The sequence below is a fragment of the Neovison vison genome, chromosome 1 (assembly GCF_020171115.1).
Source record: "Neovison vison isolate M4711 chromosome 1, ASM_NN_V1, whole genome shotgun sequence".
Taxonomy (NCBI): domain Eukaryota; kingdom Metazoa; phylum Chordata; class Mammalia; order Carnivora; family Mustelidae; genus Neogale; species Neogale vison.
The window spans coordinates 653,788-671,657 of NC_058091.1; the positions used below are offsets into that span (position 1 = coordinate 653,788).

The window sequence follows — 17,870 nt, forward strand, 5'->3', positions numbered from 1 at the left end:
TCTCGCGGGCTGGCTCTCCCGAGCTGGTGCAGCTTGGTCTGATCCTCGGGTCTCCAGCCGCAACTGTCCTCGCGGGGCGCTGGCTTCCGTGCACGGTCACTCGTAGGCTGCTGCAGCCGGAGGCGGGCCAGTTTCCGGCCAGACACGGGGGCTGCAGAGGAAGGCAGCTGCGCTGCGGTGCTGGGGTGGCTGGGCCTGTCCCGTGTGCCCCGTGTGGCACAGCGCTGTCCAGAACCCCCAGCTGTGCTGTGGTCAGGGCAGTCGCGCCCCAGCCTGTCCTCTCGGCCCCTCTTTGCTGCAGAAAGCCCACGGTTTCATGTCCCCAACGGCCCGTGTCTGCCTTTCCGCGGGTACCTCTGCTTCTCCGAGCAGCAGGTGGCAGCAGCCTCGGGACCCTGTGGAGATTGCCTCCTGGCTAGTGACCTGTTCACACGGCCTCTGAGGGAGGTGGGATGCAGAGTCGGCCTACGTGAGCGAAGGCAGATGCCCAGTGGGAAGGAGCATGGCTGGCGGGCGCTGGCGAAGGGGTTGTGGGTCCGGCTCCCCAGGGGCGCATCCGTGTGCTCCCTTCCGCACCCTCAGGACCGCGTGGACTGCTGGGCAGCATGGAGCTGAGGCCCATGGGGACAGGGAACCCACATGCAAGGGCAGGCTGTCCCATTGACTCTTGTGTGATGGGGTAGTTGACGGACCGCGTTGGGTGCCCAGCCCCCAGCAATGCACATGCCCTGGAACCGAAGGAGAGGCTACTGCTCCAATGGCTGGGCCCGTCCCCGGACACTTAGGGATCTGACATCCTGTTGGTTGGACTTGAGGAGGGGTCACATCAGGAGGCATGCTTTCGCTGTCTGCCAGGTCAGGGCCAGTGCTGGTGGCAGCAGAGGTCAAGGGGTCATAGCGGCTCAAAGGACAGACCGCGGCTGGCATGGCGGAGCTTCTCTCCCGGGGTCTCGATAGGGAGTGAGAAGCGAGTAGCCACGGAGTTCTTGAGCCCGTGGTGGGGGTTCCTTCTCATCTCACGCCTGCACGTCCCCCGTCTGCTGCTGAGGCCATTGTGGGGCGCGATCCTTGACCCTGTCTCTGGCAGGCGGCCTGTGGGCGACCGTCCCAGAGCTGAGCTCCACCGCGGCCTGGGGCCCAGACCCTGACAGCCCTACAATAATCCGACCGTCTGTGGCCGTGCTCAGCAACTCCGCTGACCTCCGCCAGCATTAAGGGAATGACGCTCCTTGAAGACGCGTTACTGGGAAGCCCGCAGATGTTGGCACATCTTGTGATGCTACGTTCTGTGCGTTTCTGCAGCTTATGTTCTTCTTCTTCTTTTTTTTTTTTTTAATATTTTATTTATTTATTTGACACAGAGAGAGAGAGAGAGATCACAAGTAGGCAGAGAGGCAGGCAGTGCGGGGGGAAGCAGGTGCCCCGCTGAGCAGAGAGCCCGACGTGGGGCTCGATCCCAGGACCCTGGGATCATGACCTGAGCTGAAGGCGGAGGCTTAATCCACTGAGCTCCCCAGGCTCCCCAGGCAGCTTATGTTAATGCGCTTTTTAAACATATGCTTTTTACTCAGCCTTTAAATGGAGTAGAATTCATGTCCTTGGGCTTCGGTGTCCCTGGTGCCACCAGAGCTTGGAAATGCCCTGGCCCTGTGCTCTGCTGGACTTCCGGTGGGACTGTGCTCTGCCAGATGGTGGTCCCAGTAGCCCCCTTGTGTCTCTGTTCCATTAGGTCACGACGGGCCGGTGAGCACTGTGTGCTGGAGCCAGGACGGCAGGTGGCTGCTGTCTGCTTCCCGGGACGGGACACTGCGGCTGTGGTCGCTCCGCAGGGCAGAACACGTGTTGTGTGTGGTAAGGCTCAGGGCTTCACTGGCCAGCCCTGTGGTCCCCAGACCGGCGGTCCCAGAGGCATGCTGGCGCTGTCTCGGGGCCCTAGGCTTGTACCCTCTCCGGGAGTGTGGGATGTGGGGTGGGGGGCTGCTGCAGTGCACCCACTGTGGTCGCGGACGCATCACTTTTGTGTGCGTGCGTCTGTGTGTGTGTGTTGTACACGTGTGACACACATGGGCATGTGTACACTTGGACATGTGCACAGTTACCTGTTCGCACGCGCTTAGAGGAGACCATTTGGAGGCTGTAGGAGCGGCGAGAAGGGCCAGTGAGGTGCTGTCGTGGCTGAGACGGGGAGGAGAGGGGATACCGGGGCCGTGTCCCCACGAGTCAGATCAGGGCTGGCGAGCGGCAGGTTCTCAGAGCTGGGGTTAGCGTGGACCCCTACGGGTCTCACTGTGAAAGGGGGACTCAGCTCCGGGAAGACCAGCAGGAGGGGAAGCCGTCAGACCCGGGGCTCCAGCGCGAGGTGTGTGGGAGCGGCTGCAAGGGCACGGGTCTGCTGTGGCGCCGTGGATGCTGTCCTTTGCCACGCGTGACACCGGGGGTTCTGGAGGACACACCTGAGGGCTGACGCCTCAGAGCTGTGTCCCACGGTTAGAATTTGTCCTTAGTAAACTGCACCACTGACGATGCTCACTGCCAAGTATCAACTTTATTTTATTGTAAAGTTTTTAAGTAGCTGGGATTCAGATACTCGTTGCAGGAACATTTGAGTCATGTCGTCCGCAGTGGGCGTGTGGGTTGGTGGGAAACCGTCTCCGCGTGTCTGTCCTCTGCCTCCGTTGCAGGGGCCGTGATTCCCGATTTCTGTTCCAGGGCAGGGACATGTTTTCCAAGCCCGTTGGGTCCGCACAGTTTTACTACCTGGACGCTTTCATCTTGTCGTCTTCTGGCCCCGAGCTCCAGCTCCTCAGGCACCACCTGGACGCCAGCAAGGACGAGATCCGCAGGTGCGCGGCCGGCTCTTCTGCCCCTGCTCCCTGTGCTCGGGAGGCCGTGGCTCATGCTGGGACAGAGGCCGGTTGCACCAGCTGCAGTCACCGCACCCCGGGCTCCTGGGAGAGCCGAGGGGCGGGCTTGTCCCTCCTCCGAGCTCGTCGGCAGGGCCGCGTGCGGGGGCCTCGGTGCGACCAGAAGCTCTGGGCTTCGGAACGTGGAGCTCTTGTTGGCTCAGCCCTGTCTCTGATTGATGTTATGCGGGACAATTCCTGCTGCGTGTGTAGAGAGGTTAAACCAGGAACCGTTTCCTACACACGCGCACATCCACAGCTCAAACGTGTTCGCTCCTCCCTGTGCAAGTATTAACACTCGTTTTGTTTTCAGACTTTTTAAAGAAATAAAACGTTATAGGGATATTCTGTGGCCTTCCCAGGCCGGCTCCCACCCCTTCTTCCCTGTTTTTTTTCCTACTGTGGCAAGTGAAGCTGCCGTCTGTCACCATACGCGTCACCCAGGTCTGTTCACCTTGTCCCCTGTGCTGCACCCCCAGCCCCAGGACCTGCGTGTCGTCATCCCCTTTCCCACCTGTTCCCCACCGCCCGCCTCCGCCAGCCACCGGGTCGTTCTCTGTGAGCATGAACCTGTTCTGTTCTGTCACTGGTGTTCTTTGTTTCTTAGATTCCACGTGTAAGTGAGGCCGTGGGGTATCTGCTTTTCTCCGACTTCGCTTAGCGTCCCACTGTCCAGGCCCATCCTTGCTGCACATGGCAAGGACTCCCCCTCTCTGACGTCTGAGTCGTGTCCCTCGGGGCGTCGGCGTGGCTCATCTGTCCGTGGACACCCGGCTGTTTCCAGTCTTGGCTGTTGTAACTTTGCTCTTGTGGAGATTGGCATGTTTGCTCCCGTGCCCGCAGCAGACCTGTCGCCGAAATCCGAGTTCTGTTTCTGAGATTTAGCCACATTTGTCAGTTTGACTTCAGTCTCTTTGCAGCAGCTGTTAGGACATTTTATGCAACAAGAATGTGCTGCGGCTTCCTCTCCCGTCCTCTTGTTGCCAGAGATCAGCTTCTTCCGACTCAGCCTTGTGCTCGAACCCGGGCGGTGCTGGATTCCTTGTGCCCGTGCGCACACGGACCCTGATCCGCTCTGCTCTGCCGGCAGCGAGCTGTGTGTGGCACTCACAGTGAGGGCAGGTTTTGTCTTTCTCTGGAGGCTGTCCTCTCTGTGCAGGGGATGCCGTCCTTCCTGTAACTAAGCAGCTGACTGTGGTGCTTCATTCAGCCTGGACCGGAGCCGTCTGGAGGGAGGAGGCTGACAGGCTCGAGGACTGTGCTGTTCTGTTCCGCTGCTCTCACTGTATGATTCCAAGGTGGCTGCTGTGGCTCCAGGCATCACAGCCATGTTCTTCCAGGAGCACGAAGGGGGAGTCCATGCCAAAGCCAGCAGGCTGCAGACCCTGGGAGCATCCCAGGCCTTTGGGGCTGGGACCTGTCTCAGGAACGTGTGGACAGGGATGGTCGGGTTTATAGACTGGCGGCCGCTGGAGACTCCCCTCCCCCATCAGCGCATCGGTGGTCTGATCGTGGGGCTTCTGGAGTCTGAGCTCAGGGTCTGTCCTGCGTCACTGTGGGTTCTTGGTCACCCCAGTTGCTTGTGCCCGTCGGGAGACCTGTGCGCAGGTTTTCAGCTTAGTAGCCTTATTAGGTAGCTTTTCAGCTGTGGAGGAGGAGCACACTTGGCAGGTGCCCCCGGATCTCAGCTGGAAGCTTCGCCGCCTCCTAGGTCAGCCGCTTGGCTAAGAGCTGTGTGCTGAGGCCAGGATGGGTTTGGCTCAGGTGTGGTGTATCCACGGGTCACGGCTGCCCATGAGCCGGGCGCGGGCGGCGTGGCCGGCCCACGGCAGAGAGTGCTGCTCCCTGCTGCGTTTCCCCCGCAGCTCCTGGCCCCTGGGCTCGCGAGGCCGCGGCGTGTCGTTCTGTGCCTGCCCCTTCCTGGCCTGAGTCCGGGGCAGGTTAGGGACTGAGTGTGACGAGCCTGGTGTTTCTGACGTCTTCCCGGTTTTGACGGTGCGGTTCCCTGGAAGGAGGTACTGTGTTTGCAGACCGTCCGCTTCCGGTCCAGCGGCCAGAGCCGCGGCACGGAGACGGCCTTCACGCCTCCGTCCTTCCGCGCCGGCCTCCCACGCGCTCGCGGGGTCCCTTGTGAGCTGGGGGACCCTCCAGCGTGGTTGTGTGCGGCCCGGGCAGCCTCACTGCCTCCGTCTGGGGAGACGCCGCGTGGAGCTTGCTTGAGAAGGGCCCTTCCCGGGCCTGCTGCTCGCCCGGGCTGGGGCTGCTTTCCCGCTTCAGCGCCAGCGTTCGCCAGGGCGGGTGACTCTTGGGAAGTGGCAAGGTGGCCAGGCCTCAAACGATGGGACGCCCGACCTCACACGGCCGCAGGCATGAGCGCCCCTCGGCCCCGCTGTCTGCTCCTCGGCAGGGCTCCGGCCGGCCCCTCAGGGTGCCATGGCCCCTCTCGTGGAGCAGAGCCTCCCCTGCCCATCCGCGTGGCCTGCTCTGCCACAGCAGTACTTGGGCCTTAAATGCGGACGGTCCCTTCCCTGTTCCCACACCCCTCAACGCCCCCTGATTTCAGACACATGTGTTCTCCCTGGGCTCGAGGGATCTTTCTGACATGCCTCTCCTGGTCTGTGGTTTCTGCAGAGCATCCCCATGACTCTCCCCACGAAACACTGGCTTTCTAGCCCATTACCACCTACTGTATGATCCCGTGCATTTTTTCAGCAGTGATGCATAGTGATTTGTGGGATCTTTGTGTCGTCACTGAGCTTCCCCTCAAACCTCTCCTGTGACTCTGTTTGCCCTTGAGTCTGTGTAGCTGACCCCTGCATATCTGTTGCCCCCAGGACCTGCTCCCTGAGTCACTGTCTCTGTGCCTAGCCTGCATAAAGGGCCGCAGGCCCCTGTGCGGCACTCACCGCCTTGTGGAAGGTACAGGCTGATGGCCTGTTCATCACCCCCCCACCCCACGCAGGCTCAGATAGGAACCGTCCTGGTGCTTTGCCCCACCCCCCACCTGCCCCTGCCCCGCTGGGCCATCCCCAGAGATCTCCCCTGGCCCTGCCTGGGCCACGATCACATTGAAATATTGCTAGCAGGTTTCTATCCTTTACAAAATTGTTAGGGATTCTTGAGGTCATATGTTTGTTAAACCAATACTAACTGCTTGCATTATCCTTTAGAAAATATTAACAACATATGTGCTCGTGGAAATACAGATAATTTATAACTAGTTGGAAGTCTTCTTAAGTATACATAATTATTTTAGAATTAGGAGAAAAATTTGCTTTCTCACAGACAATAATGAATTATTTGGAGCTTTATATATTTTTTCATGAAGTTTTCCTAAAGGAAAAGTTAGAGTTTCCTAAAAGAAAATTAAGGCAGCCGACTTATTCCTTTGATGTTATAAAATAGAATTATTAAGTGATATGAAAACTTTCTTCATATTCAGCTTTTTAATGGCAGAATGCGCAGTTGTGGGAGAGAAACAGAAAGATCGATTATCCTTATTTTTTTTCAGATACAGACAGAGGAGCTGGTGCAGACGTGTCTTCAGGCTCCGTACGACCGGTGCGACGGGGATCACCAGCTTATCAGCCGTGAACGACTTCTACTCCTGTATCCTTGCCTCTGTTCTTGGTTTCCACGCCCCGAGCTTCAGCGTCCCGGCAGGAGCGTCTGCTGAGGGTCCCGGCTCCAGGCGCCGGCCGGGGCCGCGGGACTCAGGGCGCGCACGTCTTCTGCGTAATTACTGCACAGCGATCCCATCTCCGCGGCGAGGAGAACTTCACAGGAAAACCGGACACGCGTGCCACGGAGTGCATGACCCACAGCAGGGTCATGTAACCCGGCATTTCTGGTCTGTAGTTTATTGTACAACGTGTAGTAATTTTGTGCCTTTAAAAAATGGGCCAGTACACTTGCGATGGGCATCCTTCCATTAGCAGAAGTCGGCCCCGGCTCTCTGGAGCCCGGCAGAAGTCGCAGCAGGGACGCCGAGTAGGAAACTGAGTCTAGGAGTTTATTTTTTGACTGGCATTATCCGTTTTAGTTAAAAACATTGATTTTGATTTATTTAGAAGAAAAGCTCTGATCTTCAGGAATTCGTCTTATAAAATCTGAAGTTATTCGGAGGTCTAAGTTATGTTCTTTGAAGAGTTTTATAGTTGAAATTTCAGAAGGACTGAGATAAGGCATTAGAGGTTTTAGAGTATTTTAATTAGAAATGTGGTGCCAGAGCCCCTTGGTACACTCAGAGCACAACACCTAGCAGAAATGTGTCCTTCCGAGTACTCTGGCCTTAAACGGTGCTTTCTGCATATTTTAGCATGAGCGCTGGGCTAGTTACCGAACTGTGATCTTTCTCCCACATAGGTCACTGACGGCGGTGTTCTGGTGGCCATGGACGTGGGGTTGTTCTGGTGCTGACACGAACCCCGAGTCCGTGGGCTGCTGCTGTTGCCCCGAGTGTGGGCGTGGGCAAGGCGTGGCTGGCGGCTCGCCGCGCGGGGAGGTGCGTGCTCTCGTGTGGCCGGCTCCGGCGGCACCGTCCACGTTTGCACTTGCACTGCCTGATTTGACCCTTAGACCGGTCTTCGGAGCTCCGTCCCTCGCGATGCAGCTGGGCTTCCGGCTCCTGACTGGGGCCTCTCCCGGACACCTCAGATCTCATTGCACTGAAGTTAGACCTCTGTGCCTCCCGCCTGGAGGTGTGCACCACCGGGTCTGCCCTCGCCCATGGCTCAGCAGCTGCTGCTGGATGCAGCAGCAGAAGGGGGGAGCGGGCTATGCGCGCAGACAGTTGTAGCCGTCATCGCTTGCGTGTCTTCTGGTGCCCCACAGTACTCACTGCGTGTGCGGGGCCCCCCTCCCCCTGGCGGATGCTTGAGAGGCGTTCCCTAACTGCGTCACGTAGATCTGGTGCTTGCGGCTGGCAGGAACAGGACTCTCGAGGTTTTCGACCTCAATGCAGCGCGCAGTGCAGCCCTGATAGTGGAAGCCCATTCCCGGCCTGTCCACCAGATCTGCCAGAATAAAGTGAGTAAGCTGTTGACAGCGCTTATCATGTGTGAAATTGTATCTTTAAGTGTTGGACTCGTACAGATGTCTGATGCAGGTTTCTAACAGTTTGCTACCAAATATCCAATGCTATTTTTTTTCTTGTCATCATTCAGTTTTCTAGGCCTTGATGTTTGACCTTAGCAGATGGTTTAATATCGTATGGAATGTAACTTTGTATTTTTGTCTTTGATTAATTTATGGGCTTATTTTTCAACTGTACTAGTGATGCATTCACACTTAAAACTTGGTGGAGGGTTTGGGTGTTTCAGACTAAACAACCAGTGAGTCACGTAGCTCCTGCTGGAATGGAAGCCACCGTCAGGAACCAATGGTTTCCCTCTTCCAGATGCACCTGCTCTGTCTGGACAGGGTAGTGGTTTAAGACTACCCCCAGCTGAGGGTTAGAGCCTGGAGATCAGAAGGGGTGCCGTTTTGATGAATTCATTGTCTTGTACTTTAGTTTAAAAGACACTTTGCAAACCAAAGACATCTAAGAGATTTGTAAACAAAACTTCTCTTTTTAAGACTACAACTACAATTTTGTTTTTTGATATATTTGGAATAACTTGAATTTATAATGCCTTCTGAAATCTGCATTGTGATTTCAAGGATATCATTGTTCTTTGATTTCTGGGGTTTTTTAGAGGGAGGAAGAGGGAGAAAGAATCCTAAGCAGAGGGGCGCCTGAGTGGCTCAGTGGGTTAAAGCCTCTGCCTTCGGCCCAGGTCATGATCTCAGGGTCCTGGGATCGAGCCCCGCATCCGGCTCCCTGCTCAGCGGGGAGCCTGCTTCCTCCTCTCTCTGCCTGCCTCTCTGCCTGCTTGTGATCTCTGTCAAATAAATACATTAAAAAAAAATCGTAAAAAAAAAAAAAAAGAATCCTAAGCAGACTCCACCCCCACTATCACTACCATCATTTTTGTGTATGGAAAGTGGTTTGTCGACATTTCCATTAAGATCCCTATTTTCTTTTTCTTTTACTTGCTCTCTTCTTTCTTTCTGGGACTTGTTGCAGAGCCCTGAAAACTTGAGATGAAACTTATTATGAAAATCTGAAAATCTCAGTCTGAGATTTATTTTTTCCATTTGGTTCTAAATTTGTTTTATATTGTTTCAGCTGATTAAATTGGAAATACAAAGTGGAGTTTTGGAATTTGAAATGCTTTTTAATTATAAAAAATATAACCGTAGTTTTAAGATAATGGTAAAGATAATTCTTTTAAACTAAATAATTTTCTCATGTTTTCAAAAGAAGTTGTTTCATTTTGAAAAATAATGGGATGCTATTTTGTCTGACAGCTCAGTGTTCCCTTTCCATTCCTCTGTTCCCACTTCACGGTAGAAGACTTTTGAATCTTTTGCATTCATTACTTTTCTCTGTTGCAGGGTTAAGTGAGATAATGCAGGTGAATCTGTTAACATATTCCTAGTTCATGAAATGACAAACATTCTTCCTGTAATTTTTAATTATAAATTTATGAAGGTTGATGGGCATTGCCTTAAAAACTCTCACTTCTCAAATCCACCTAATTTCACACAAACCCTTTGTTCCTGTCACTGTTGAGGGTGGAGGCTCCGGAGTCTGCTGTTTGCCGTGGAAGGTCGGAATCTGAACTAAGAAATCGCTTTCGAAGAAATTATAACACAGGACGTGGTGGGTGGGGACAAGGGTCATTTTACACCAAGCTGACTGTGCGAGGGCCATCGTGTGAAATGACGGAGGTGCCGGTGGTCATGAGGATGTTTCCGGGGTCCGGGGAAGACCGGAGAAGGTGCACCTGACTGGGCCCCTCCCCCGTCACATATCGTCAGGCAGAACTTGATTTTAGGAGGAATTGGAAGGCACATAAACTAGGTTGCCTTAGCCCTTGCAGTTAGTGCGTCTGGGCTAAAAGCCAGGAGGTTCCCTGTGCTCCGTGCATCCTCACAGCCTGACTCCCAGACACAGACCCACGCGTGAACGCCGGAAGTGCGCCCAGTGCTGCGTAGTCAGCCGCTGCCTGTGCAGTCTGTGTGTCTGTCCTCGGCCCCAGGCGCCGCCTGCTGCCACCCCAGTCCGCGTCTCCGCAAGGCGCTTCCTCCGCGCGGTCGCACTCCAAGTGACCATGTCAGTGTCTTCCTTGAAATTCCTCGAGGTTCCCAGGGACTCGTCAGACAGAGTCGGACTTGACTGCAGGCCCTTGCTGCCCTCCTGTCTCATCCCTCTGTGGACTTAGGTCTCAGGCTGGGCCTGTGAGGGAACCTAGGGGTTGCTGGGCCCAGGCCCTCGTCTTGTTCCAGAGATGGCTTCGGTGGGATGTGTCGTGCTCTGGTGACTTTTAGCTCCTGGCAGGGGGCACTCGCCAGGACAGGAGGAGGCCCACCCCCGGTGTTTGCCTGTGACACTCTTACAGGCCGTAGCTCACGTGTACGGACATGGTGGGCTGAACGTGCATGAGCGCCGTCCTCCGAGACCCTGATGCATGCACACGGACACTGAGACACTTGGTGTCAGTTCCCTGAGCCGCATCAGCGGCGAGTGCGCCCTCGGCTGAAGTGCCGTGGGGTGCTGTGGTCTCGGGGCCTCCGTGCCGCGTCTCTGTGTCCAGGCTTGGGCCTTCCCCACAGCCGGGTCACGAGCCTGAGGAGCAGAGCTGGGGTCCGGTCCCTCCACGACTGCCGCACTCACTACGGTGAGGTCGTAGGGGACGGTGGAGGCCAAATATGCCAGAGCCTGCCCCTGTCCCCACCAGTCTCGTGGCCTGCACCGGATCGGGACATGCAGATGCACACATGAACACGTGTACTGCTGTGCACACGTGTGTGTGCACATGTATCAAGCCAGTGACCCATTCACCTAGATGTGTGTCTCGGCGGGTCTGCACCGGCGCGGTAGTGAGCCGTGCAGTGCACGTGTGCAGGAGAGAGTGGGGTCCTCACGGCTGACGGATCGGGGTCCTTCTGCAGGGGGGCGGGTTCACACAGCCACACACGCGCTGTGCCGAGGCCCCTCTGTGTGCCCTCTCTGAGGAGGTGAGGTGGGCACAGGGCCAGGCGGTACGGGAGTGGCCGCGTGTGCGTCAGGAAAGCGGCATGTGGGCCCATGCGGGAAGCCCGAGGTGCAGCTTGTGGGCTCTGGGCACCGGGTGGGCTCTGTTGCGGGTGCAGGGCAGCTGCCATGGAGGCCGAGCAGGAAGGCGAGGGACCGCGCCGATGCTTGCGTGGGTGTGCGTGAGCGAGCTGCACGGGCATGGAGACGGTGACCTTGCGCCTCTGGCTCCGGCGGGAAGGGCTTGAGCTGCGCTCTGTGCGCTCCCCCACGGGCAGGGCGCTGGTGCCCGGGGAGCGCATGGTGCTGGGCAAGCCCCCCTCCGTGGAGTGGCGGTTGGGGGACGAGAGAAGGGATGGGATGGAGCGGCAGGTGGGGGATGGGATCCCGAGCGGGCCGCGCCAGCTTGCGCCACGCCCCTGCACCTGGTGGCTTCCCGGCCTCTGGCCGAGGGGGCGACCCTAGCTGCTGCATGGGCACACGCCCTGCTCCCTCCGCTCGGGAGATGGAGCTCCCCCTGCCCGGGTAGCCGCCTGGGGCCGCTCCTGCCCACATGCTGGCTCCCTGGCTGGTGTGGAGAGCTTGGGGCTGCAGCCGGCCAGGGGGCGGGGGGCTTAGGATGGAGCCTGTGTCCAGGGTGTGGTGTCAGACTGGACGGAGGGTCCCCTTCCTGATGGACATGGGGTCTCTGGGACGGTGTCTCTGCAGAGCCCGAGGGAACTCCGCTCCAGGCGCACCAGGGCAGAACCACTGCTGCGAAGAGACAGCTGTCCTTCCTCCTCGGAGACACGGTGACCGCTCCGTCCCTCTCATGAAACCTCTCGCCGTTCCGAGTTTTCATGCGTTGGCTGTAGGAAACTGCTTAACATTTCTTCTCCGTTAAGTAGCAGCTTATGCGATGACCCAGCAGTAGCCTGGTCGACCTCAAACTGATGTGGTCGTCCAGTGACGACTGGTATTTGGGGCATCGTGGTGTGTGCTCTGGGGGGGCGGGTGTGGTATGAGGAAAAATAGTCCTGAGGTTTTTACTTGCTGGGGACAAATAACTGGTTTGATTTCCTGAAAATACCCCTCTGAGTGGTATGTGACGGGAGGGTAGGGACGGAGTGTGAGGTTGCAGACGCTCACACTGGACTCTGATAGCCTGTTCTCCTTTTCTAAGCTTCTCTTAGATTTTTGTCCCGTTACACAATACGCATTCAAGTGCTCTGACTGACCGCGGCCGTGTGGGGGCTGCTGACCCAGCAGTGCTCAGGGAGCACAGACCCTAAGTGGCCCAAATGTCATATTTCCAGTAAAACGTGAAAGAGATCATTCCGAATTTCTCTCGAGCTCAGGAAGAGCGTAGCCACGTTCAGCACACAGCAGGAACGCTCTTGTGCAAGTGTGCGGCCGTGCAGCCTGAAACCCCTGTCCTGGGGATTGCCCCGCGGTCCTGGCTGGAGAAGCAGACTGTTCCGTTTCATCACATTCACAAGAGTTCCACACCGAAACATGAGCGCCACAGTTTCCTGTTTTTAAATGGTGTGATAATATTAAGTGATTTATTTTTACAATGAAAATACAAAAATCTTTTTTTAAATTTATTTTTTATTTAATGTCGGCACAACAATATTCATTATTTTTGCACCACACCCAGTGCTCCATGCAGTCCGTGCCCTCTATAATACCCACCACCTGGTTCCCCAACCTCCCACCCCCGCCCGCCCCTTCAAACCCCTCAGATTGTTTTTCAGAGTCCATAGTCTCTCATGGTTCACCTCCCCTTCGAATTTCCCTCAACTCCCTTCTCCTCTCTAACACCCCTTGTCCTCCATGCTATTTGTTATGCTCCACAAATAAGTGAAACCATATGATAATTGACTCTCTCTGCTTGCATTCCCACCAACAGTGGAAGAGGGTTCCCCTTTCTCCACATCCTCTCCAACACATGTTGTTTCCTGTTTTGTTAATTTTGGCCATTCTAACTGGTGTAAGGTGATATCTCAATGTGGTTTTAATTTGAATCTCCCTGATGGCTAATGATGATGAGCATTTTTTCATGTGTCTGATAGCCATTTGTATGTCTTCACTGGAGAAGTGTCTGTCCATATCTTCTTCCCCTTTTTTGATATGCTTGTCTGTTTGGTGTGTGTTGAGTTTGAGGAGTTCATTATAGATTCTGGATATCAACCTTTTGTCTGTACTGTCATTTGCAAATATCTTTTCCGATTCCGTGGGTTGCCTCTTTGTTTTCCTGACTGTTTCCTTTGCTGTGCTGCAGCTTTTGCTTTTAATGCCATTCCGATCAAAATTCCACCAGTATTCTTCAAAGAGCTGGAGCAAATAATCCTAAAATTTGTATGGAATCAGAAGAGACCCCGAATCGCTAAGGAAATGTTGAAAAACAAAAATAAAGCTGGGGGCATCACCTTACCTGATTTCAAGCTTTATTACAAAGCTGTGATCACCGAGACAGCATGGTACTGGCATAAAAACAGACACGTAGACCAGTGGAACAGAGTAGAGAGCCCTGATATGGACCCTCAACTCTATGGTCAATTAATCTTCGACAAAACAGGAAAAAATATACAGTGGAAAAAAGACAGTCTCTTCAATAAATGGTGCTGGGAAAACTGGACAGCTATATGTAGAAGAATGAAACTCGACTATTCTCTTACACCGTACACAAACATCAACTCAAAATGGATAAAAGACCTCAACGTGAGACAGGAATCCATCAGAATCCTAGAGGAGAACATAGGCAGTAATCTCTTTGATATCAGCCACAGCAACTTCTTTCAAGATACGTCTCCAAAGGCAAAGGAAACAAAAGCGAAAATAAACTTCTGGGACTTCATCAAAATCAAAAGCTTCTGCACAGCAAAGGAAAATACACAAATCTTTTATGATTTATTGATCTCTTTAAAAATTATAGCTATCGTTTTCCCCTTATATATAATTAAAACTTGACTGTTACTTCTTTTCAATGCCTGAATAAGAGATACACATTTTTGTGATTTGGATACACAGTGCTATACAGCTCATTTGATGTAAAAAATTAAATATGTAATAGTTGAAATAATTTCTTATGGAAAATCATATCACACAGAGAACTTTTTGTTTTCTGCAGGAATGGTCAGTAAAACCCATATGATCTCCTTGAAATGTATTACTTTATTATCTTTTTTTTTTTTTCTTAAAGAAATGAAGTGCTTGGTCAGACACAATCTGTATCTTTCTGCCTTGTTCTTCTTTCATGACCGCAAGTGGATTTGGTGCAGCTCTTTCCCAAGACACATCAAATGATTTCCTGGGTCGTGTGCTGTGTTGTTCTTGCCCATAACGGCAGCAGACTGTGCATGTCCCTGTGCCACCTGACGCTTATTCCCCACTAGAGAGTTTCTAATTCCCAGTATGACTTTTTTTTTTTAACCTAGACTTTATTTAGATGTGTGCTTTTAGAGTTCTACACACACGAGCTTGTTTTCGGTAAACTTTTTGTGGCTGGTTTCTGATTTCATGGATGGCATTCTATGCACGTGACCCATCTGGCACTGATTCTCCTCTGCTGCTGGGATTTCTGCATTTATTGAGGAACCGGCTCCCTGGTGGATTTTTATGGCTATCACGTGTGTGTATGAAAGGAAGGTGTTCTCGCCCGCCATGGTGTACAGATGGCCACTGGCCCAGCTTTATTAATCGTACTCAGGTTATTCATGTTCCTAATTTTTTGTACTCTCGATTGTTTTTATTTATTAGAGAAATGTATTAACATCTCTTCCTATGATTGTAATCTTGTCTATTTTTCTTATAATTCTATTACTTTTTGCCCCATATAGTTACAGGCTGTGTCATTCGGGATATTTAAGTCAGCCTTCTTGTATTTCCATTGCACTGCTCCTTTTATAATATCTACAAACTATTTCTAATGAGGTCTTATTTGCCTGGTGACTATTTTTTCGAGTACTTATGCAATCTGTCTTGCCTTGTTTTCTTTAGTATATGCTATTTTCCCCCCACCCTTCACATTCAGCCTTCAAAAATAATATTTTAAGAGCTTTTCTTGAAATCCAACTAAGAATCTTTTTTTTAACTTGTTTAGTCTGCAATTGGTATGATTACTCATACATTTTATGCTTTCTACATTAAAGAGAAAAAAAACTTCTGTATTTCCTATTTATTATGCATTTTCTTTGCTTATTCATTTCTTCTTCCTTAGTCTCAATTGGATTGATTGAAAAAAGATTTTAGTTCTCTTTTTATCCCTGTGAATGCTTGTGGTTTTTTACTGGTTAGCTTCAAGAAACTGGCAATGCCTCCATCAGAAAGGACGAATACCCAACTTTTGTAGCAACATGGACGGGACTGGAAGAGATGATGCTGAGTGAAATCAGTCAAGCAGAGAGAGTCAGTTATCATATGGTTTCACTTATTTGTGGAGCACAACAAATAGCATGGAGGACAAGGGGCGTTAGAGAGGAGAAGGGAGTTGAGGGAAATTGGAAGGGGAGGTGAACCATGAGAGACTGTGGACTCTGAAAAACAATCTGAGGGGTTTGAAGTGGCGGGGGGGTGGGAGGTCGGGGTACCAGGTGGTGGGTATTATAGAGGGCACAGCTTGCATGGAGCACTGGGTGTGGTGAAAAAATAATGAATACTGTTTTTCTTGAAAATAAATAAATTGAAAAAAAAAAAAAAGAAACTGGCAATGTTGTAAGGTATCATAACTCTGCCTGCCTGTTGAACTAGGTCTGGGACTTGTTCCCACTCAGGGCCTTGCGCCATGCCCAGCGTCAGTGCATGAGCTCTGGATGTGTGCTGGACAGCTGTGGGACGGTCTGGATGTTAGAATTACAAGGTGGCTTGACCTTGTCATCGTTAGTGGACTGTTAAGCTCTCTTGAGAGACGTAGCTGGGTGGCCATGAGTGCATTCCTCTGTGTCATGTTTCTCACTGAAATGGGTATAAAACAGTTTACGTCTCTTAAGTTTGTTAAGAGGATGAAATGTTCAGTGTTTAGAATGCTGTTGGCACAGAATTAAGACTCTCTGTTAGTCTGTTGTTGGGTTTAGGTAAACCTTCATTTCCTATTTGTAACTGAAGAATGACCTTGACATACATGCACACTGCAAGGATAAATGCTTTCAGATGTACTTTATTACGTTTTTCTCTTTTTAAAAAAGATTTTATTGATTTAATTGACAGAGGTCACAAGTAGGCAGAGAGGCAGGCAGAGAGAGAGAGGAAGGGGAGCAGGCTCTCCACTGAGCAGAGAGCCCGATGTGGAGCTCAATCCCAAGACCCTGGGGTCATGACCTGAGCCGAAGCCACTGAGGCACCCATGCACCACTTTATTACATTTTTCTTAATAATATGGATATTCTTGGCATGGAAGGAAGATGGACATTTTTTTCTTGTGTTATGTTGGTCACCATGCAGTACGTCATTAGTTTTTGATGCAGTGTCCGAAGACTCATTGTTTGTGTGTAACTCACTGTTCTCCAAAGTGGCTGCACCAACTTGCATTCCCACCAACAGTGGAAGAGGCTCCCCTTTTGAATAATTGTTAATGGTACACTTTAACCTTACGAACTGTTGGGGTATGTTTTCCACATAGGAAATACCACAGAGAGTTATAAAAGTATGATGAAAGATCAAAACACTACAATATTAATACACCAAAAATTATTTTTAAAGTATAGATCATAATCCATCTTCAATAAATTATCTGAAAGATGCTCTGAATGGGGCATTTGAAGTCTGAGGTCAGTTATTAATGTACTGGTCATCACACCCAAAGACCCATGTGTCCCTGGCTGGGGTCACTTCAAGGACCCACCTCTGATCTGATCCATCATCACCTCCCCTCATGCTGCAGTCAGAAGGAAAGCCGAAGTGACAAAATACCTCCTGGAAAGAGCTGAACTACACTCCATCAGAAAGTTCTGTACTCCAGGTACAGAACCATGTTTGGACACAAACATTAAATAACTAGGGTTCATAACAATGTCCATCTTGAATATCAGATTGATATCCAAGATCTGTAAAGAACTTCTTGAACTCAAACGCAAAAAACAGATAATCATGTCAGAAAATGGGCAGAAGACATGAACAGACACTTCTCCAAAGAAGACATACAAATGGCTATCAGACACATGAAAAAATGTTCATCATCACTAGCCCTCAGGGAGATTCAAATTAAAACCACACTGAGATATCACCTTACACCAGTCAGAATGGCCAATAACAAGACAGGAAACAACATGTGTTAGAGAGGATGTGGAGAAACTGTTGGTGGGAATGCAAGTTGATGCAGCCTCTTTGGAGAACAGTGTGGAGATTCCTTAAGAAATTAAAACTAGATCTTCCCTATGACCCTGAAATTGCACTCCTGGGTATTTACCCCAAAGATACAGATGTCGTGAAAAGAAGGGCCATCTGTACCCCAATGTTCATAGCAGCAATGGCCACGGTCACCAAACTATGGAAAGAACCAAGATGCCCTTCAATGGATGAATGGATAAGGAAGATGTGGTTCATATACACTATGGAGTATGATGCCTCCATCAGAAAGGACGAATACCCAACTTTTGTAGCAACATGGACGGGACTGGAAGAGATGATGCTGAGTGAAATAAGTCAAGCAGAGAGAGTCAATTATCATATGGTTTTACTCATTTGTGGAGCATAACCAATAGCATGGAGGACAAGGGGTGTTAGAGAGGAGAAGGGAGTTGAGGGAAATTGGAAGGGGAGGTGAACCATGAGAGACTGTGGACTCTGAAAAACAATCTGAGGGGTTTGAAGTGGCGGGGGGTGGGAGGTTGGGGTACCAGGTGGTGGGTATTAGAGAGGGCACAGACTGCATGGAGCACTGGGTGTGGTGCAAAAATAATGGATCTTGG

The 17,870-nt window shown here is 51.7% G+C and overlaps 1 protein-coding gene across 1 annotated transcript in view; it reads left to right on the top strand.

The window, feature by feature from the left end:
• WDR27 (WD repeat domain 27) overlaps positions 1–17,870 on the top strand; it is a 101,300-nt gene that overhangs the window by 32,276 nt on the left and 51,154 nt on the right. Inside the window, 4 exon segments of the mRNA XM_044242223.1 lie at positions 1,730–1,851; positions 2,710–2,843; positions 6,415–6,512; positions 7,810–7,931. Of these exon segments, the coding sequence (XP_044098158.1) occupies positions 1,730–1,851; positions 2,710–2,843; positions 6,415–6,512; positions 7,810–7,931 (476 nt within the window).